This window comes from Triticum aestivum, chromosome 1A (assembly GCF_018294505.1).
Source record: "Triticum aestivum cultivar Chinese Spring chromosome 1A, IWGSC CS RefSeq v2.1, whole genome shotgun sequence".
Lineage (NCBI taxonomy): Eukaryota > Viridiplantae > Streptophyta > Magnoliopsida > Poales > Poaceae > Triticum > Triticum aestivum.
Window position 1 is genome coordinate 480,234,305 of NC_057794.1, and position 5,995 is coordinate 480,240,299.

The following is a 5,995-nucleotide window of genomic DNA, read 5'->3' on the forward strand; positions in this document are numbered from 1 at the left end:
GTAATATATACAGGAACTTAGAAATAAACATATATACAATACAATTCATGCAAGTGTAAGAAAATAATGTGTGTCATTTTTTTTCTCACATTTACTGAGTTCAGGTCTAAAGAGTGATTCTGGCAATGTCTTGAAAAAGAAAAACTAACATGCGTTCTCTTATGAAACAAAATTTAAATTTACCACAATGTAAATTGTATTTTTTCGATAACAATTGGAAATGCATCACAAAGAATGAGACAATTAATATTTAGCAACATTTGTATGTTGCTAATTATGCAAAACAAATTATTTTAAAATGAATTTATTTTGATTATAAGATGATAAAAAAAAAATTAGTACCAATATTAGTATTTTAATTCGTCACATGTCTATGGGAGATTCTACTACGTAGGCTTCGATGGGCTCTAGCATACACTCAATTTTTTCCAAAAAAATAATGATCGTTTATGCATGACAATTTTAACCACAGATCTTATACATTAGCATTTGTAACTCTAGGAATAGGACTTGGAGTAAGAAGTGTTCCGAAGGACATGATACCCAAATCTTAGTTAGGGGAGAGTAATTTGTCAAATGGCCCAGTTGAGCAAGTAGAGGATTATTGACCGATTATACATAGCAGGGACGGGCACCATTTTTTTATTTCTACGTAGACTAGAAAATTCATTTTCTATTATCTATTTTAAAATGATTATTTTTAAATAAATGTTATACATAACAATTTTTGGCAATGAGTACTTATTTGAATCAAATTAATATACATAGTACACAGAGAAGGGATAAAGTGCTACTTATTGATTTTGTAAAACAAAATTATTATGTCTAATTGTGTAGATAATCATAAATTAAGTTATGCAACAAACTACTATCATACAAATGCCGTTTAAAAAACATGAAAATTTTACAATTATACACCATTTATTCTCTAAGATAAGATTGGGATATTATATGTTTTTCAAAACTTTAAAATACAAGGTTTTTGTAAGTTGTGGAGGTAGACCTATATGTTCGAAACTTTGAATAACATTGTTTTTGTAGTGGGATGGATAACATTGTGTGAAGCAAAAAAATGTATTGACATAAGAAAAGTTTACCAACTTAGTAAGGTGTCCCACCCTCTATCTTTCATCTACAATCGCCACTTCACTAGCCTAGAGGTAATGTATTCAACTCTTTATATGAGATGTTCTAATAATTTCATGCCAAGCTACCGTATTAAGTGTCCCGACCGAACCGACAGTTAGGCCGGAAAAAACTAGAACCGACGGTTCTGCAAGAAATTCACCCAACGTCTATTCAAAGCCTTAAGCTCGCGTTACAAGCTATCCTGCAAACAGGTGCACACACCCCTCCTTTCCTTCGATTCTAACAGGCCGGCCAATATAAGGCTGCAACAGAGAGTTATTCCTGGTTTTGGGAAGCTTCCAGAAGCTTCTCCCAACCGGTTTTCGGAAGCTTCTTGAAGCTTCCGGTTGGGTTTTTCTTCTTTTTCTTGTTTAGGTTTTTCTGGACCGTTTTTGTTCGGTTTTTATTTTTCTTTTCTTTTTTCATTGTCTTCTATTTTTTGTTCCTTTTTTGTTTGTATTTCCTTTTATTTTTTTCTTTATTCCCCACAAAATTAGTGATTTTTAAAAAAAATCTAGGGACATTTTTAAAATCCAATATCTCTTTTTTAAAATTGATGAACCTTTCCAAATCCGCATTTTTTCTTTAAATCTGAGAACTTTTTTCAAATTCATGAATTTATTTCAAATTGATGAACTTTCTTTTGAAATCCGCATATATTTTTTCCAAAATCACGTGATTTTTTAATACATAATTTTTTTGGAAAGCACATTTTTGTGGTAATTCATGAATATTTTTGAATTCATTATTATTTGCTTGAAAATCCCTGATTTTTTTATTTAATGAACCTTCTTCTCAAAATTGATGAACCTATTTCAAAATTTTGAACTTTTTTTCAAGACCGATGTCTTTTTTCAAATCCATGATTTTTTTTTAAAAAAATCTATGAATTTTCCCAAATTCTAATATTTTAATTTGCAAAATTGACGAACTTTTTCTGAGTTTGTGAGCATTTTTTAATTTGGTGAACTTTTTAAAATCCATATTTGTTTTTGAAAAACCGGCACCCCCGAGGGAGCTGCTTGCCTCCTATGTTGGGCCGGTCCACGACGAGGGACGTGTGTGTGGGCGCTGGCTACGCTCTCCTCTCAATACTCAGAAATTCAGGAGTATTGAGAGTAGTAGCCCAGAGCTGTCCTCAGCTTAGCTGGGCCCCCTTGTTGACAAACGTTTATATTTGACCATTTATTAGTACTACTATCTTTTGAGGCAAATAAAATAGTACTTACATTACCATATATTATATAGTTAATATATACTGTATTATTCCAACCAGTCATAACATGAACAGTTCAATCATCAGTTTGGTTTTTTAAACTATGGCGGGCAAGGGAATGCCCCATCACATATACACAACTAGATGACATCCTACGCGTTGGTTGCAATACATTTCAGAATAACTGAAACGTGAATATTAATAATATGAGACAAAAACTAAAAACACGTACGTATAATTTATGAATACAAGAATGCCTAGGATTAACAAGATACTTTTCTTTTGGCACATAACTCATATATGAATTCAATGGTACCCCCTTTCCCTCTGTTCACAAATGTAAGACGTTTTGGCAGTTTAATATCTTTTTCTGCATATAACTTTTATTTCATTGACTAAATTGACAATCTAGGAATACAAGCCATATAAACAGGAAAGAACATAGTAGTAGAATGCCAACTGGGTGCCGTGTGAAGGAGGCTAAAAGCTTAAGAAATGCACCAGGTTATAAATAACTGTCACAAGTTCATACCATGGTTCTCTCAGCAAACAAATGGTAGACCGAAACAGATGTGCAAATCCAAATATTACCAAAACACAACCACGAACCAGGATACATAACGCATACAGCAAGTGATCTCGTCAGTTGCAAAATAGCAGCAACTTTTTGTAGGACCTACCTGCTGCTGCCCTGCCAGTCCCATTACATTTCATCACTCAAATCTAGTAAGGCAAAGAAAAGATACACATAGTACGTCTACATCTGCCTAGGTGAGTGATGCATCTAAATACTGCCACCACCGACAGAACAGATGTAGTTCCACTATGACTTTTCTTATGCCTGATGACTCATGTCAACTCTACAGCCTACCAGCTCGACGTACTCCTTTTTATTCCTGTGAAAAACCACCAAATTAATTCGATGTTAGTAAAGGATGAGGCCGATGATAATGCATTAAAAGCAACACAGGTTTCAGCTGGACAATCATAACAAGCTACGAGTAACAGAGGTTGCATGTGTATTAGCACAGCTTCCTACAGACAAGAATGCATTTACAAGTAAAACAACTGCAACAACTTTTGGTCTCTATTTTCCGGCAATGGAAATCTGAAAAACTTGTATTTGGTGAGACCTATGTAGAAAACAACCAGATACTAGACTAATTGAGGCCTATGTGAAAGACTCGGGGATTAACTAAATAATATAATGCCAACCGGTTGCCATGTTAAGTGAACTTAGAAATGCACTGAGGATTAACCATTGCCAGCTCTCAACAAACAGTAAATTCATGTCATGATGAACATGAGATAAATTGCCAAAACGTAGGAGCAATATTAATAACAAGGTTATCAAAAGATTAACACATAATACATGACACCTCAAATATATGATAACACTCATGACGGGATAATAGGTCACATCACTACAATGATGTTGATGCCAGTCGTTACAAGGCTGTTAGGTAAATTACTGATTAACTGGACTTTCAATTCAGGACAGTCAATCATTTTTTCTCTGAGAGCTGTCAATGTCAACCACTACTGCTCTGCAATCAGTGCGCACAGATGTGACAACTAACAAGTAAATCTTGTGCAGATTTCAGGACCTAATTAGACACCAAAACTGTGATAACGACACAAAGAAAAATAATAATATCCATGAATCATATTATGTGTGTGTACTAGGAAACGAGAGGAGATCAAGAGTGGGTTGGAGGTTACGACTAAGGGCAGTCCACCCATAGATTACAAAACTGAATGAGCCTTAGTTGATTGCAGCTTCTCATGTTATATAATACATAGTTCGTGTACCTTGTACAAAAGACTAAGACTAAACAATCAGCTCTCTGTTACACCCACTCCCTCTGTCCTAAAACAAGTGTCTCAAGCTTAGTACAAAGTTGAGACACTTATTTTGGGACGGATGGAGTATTTTGTGACAAACGCAGAACATCCTTGTGAGCTGTTCTCCCAGAGAAAAACAGTTTTAACTTAACTCTGTCAAAACACTGACAACTAAGTAACTACACTTTCAGATACTGTTGTTAACCTACCACTGTTCAAACTAGAAAAGAAATGCTGCAGACATAGCACAAGCAACATAAGGGCACAAAACTGAGACAAATCAAACAATAAAACAGGGGGATTATAAATATGCACCTTGTTCACAGTAGGAGAGTCCATTGCAAAGTGTTTTTAGTAGTAAAGTGAACCTGACAGAAAATTATAGTCAGTACGTATGCGTTTCATCATTTCTAGATAATATCCAAATGGGCAGTAAATGCCATACCTTGCCACCAATCACCTCTGGTAGCCAGGGAGCCATCCGCATTATCCTCCTTATACTGGATTGGACATATTGGAAACATTCAAACATTAGTAATATAATCAACTAGGGGATTGATTATTTGCAATGCAGTTTCAGTGTACATTTCTGGATGACTCATCGGCTTGCTTGTGTGGAGAGCTGTCATAGAAGTCCCGGCCACCGTAATGCACAGACGAGCCAAAGTAAGGTGACTCCGAGGACTCGTTTGGATAAAACTGTTTTCCATCTTTGTAAGCAACACGACCTATGGTAGGGCTGCCTTGGGATTTGGCATCTGGAATACAAATTGAAAATTACACAGTTAGTTCACTGATGTATCACATATCAATCAATTGCCCAAATTCCCAGTCAAGCTAAGATGACTATCAACATCAGTAGTAGAAGAACTCATACAACTAATGCTTTAGAATAGCTCCTTTTCTTACACGGTGTTCACAAATTTGACATTATATGCCCAGCAATGCAGGGGGTAGACAGGATATCCCACAACTACCTGCAATGCCCCCGCCACTCTGCCCTTTGGGGTTCTGCTTGTTCAGTATCGTGTACAGGTCCATCTGCCTGGCGTCTCTTGGATTTGCCTTTCAGGTCAAACAAAAGCAGCAGCGTCATCAGAGGTACTCCCAAACAGATATCACAACAAAAAAACATACAGAACCCGCCGATCACGAAACCTGCCCCAAAATTAGTAACCGCGTAACGAACTCAAGAGGAAAAAGAATCGGGCAGGAGACAACGAGACATCAAAATCGCCGAATCACGTCCCCAAATTCACGACTAACAGATCGTAAAAGCAGGCGGCGGGAAGAAACGGTACCGCAGGCGACGGCGACGCGGAGAAGACCGAGCTGAAGTACCCGTTGGCCGCGGGCGGCGCGGCTCCGGCGGCCGCGGGGGTGGGCGGCGACCTCTTCTTGGCGTCCATGCTGGCGGCGGTTTAGGAGGAGACGAACAAAAGGGGGGAGAAGGATAGGGCACGTGAGTTGGTCGTTATTGGCGGCGGCGGCGTGGCGTGGGTCGGAGGTGAGGGAGGAGCTCGCACTTCTCTGCTTGACTCGTGGCGCTCTGCTCCGGCCTCCATCTGCCCTTTGCCTCTTATAAAGGCTCGCGGGAAGAGTCCTGCTCTGCTATTTCGTAAGATACAGAAGGGCCGGACGGGAAGAGTGCCATTTGCTTTCCTAGGCAGCATTTTTGGCCTTTTTTGAGGGTATTTTTTTCCTTTTGATTTTGAAGATGCTCATAGGCAGCATTGGGAGATACTATTGGTAATCTCAATTCCACCTTGATCATATAATTCCATCTAGGATTACAACAGGTTGTTT

The 5,995-nt window shown here is 37.8% G+C and overlaps 1 protein-coding gene across 5 annotated transcripts; it reads right to left on the reverse strand.

Annotated features, from left to right (window-relative positions):
* Positions 1-2,915: 2,915 nt before the first annotated feature.
* LOC123058603 (uncharacterized) lies at positions 2,916-5,762 on the reverse strand. 5 transcript variants are annotated; one of them, XM_044481323.1, is made up of 6 exons: positions 5,491-5,761; positions 5,167-5,254; positions 4,775-4,947; positions 4,635-4,689; positions 4,505-4,557; positions 2,916-3,240 (listed from the first exon to the last, which is right to left on the reverse strand). In XM_044481323.1, exons 1-5 carry the CDS (start codon positions 5,596-5,598, stop codon positions 4,541-4,543), a joined length of 441 nt encoding a protein of 146 aa, XP_044337258.1. In that variant the 5' UTR covers positions 5,599-5,761; the 3' UTR covers positions 2,916-3,240; positions 4,505-4,540. The 5 variants fall into 5 exon arrangements, 3 of the variants coding, with proteins under 3 accessions (XP_044337258.1, XP_044337254.1, XP_044337266.1); XM_044481319.1 differs by having other exon boundaries at positions 5,164-5,254; XR_006427245.1 differs by having other exon boundaries at positions 4,505-4,689; positions 5,491-5,762.
* Positions 5,763-5,995: the final 233 nt, after the last annotated feature.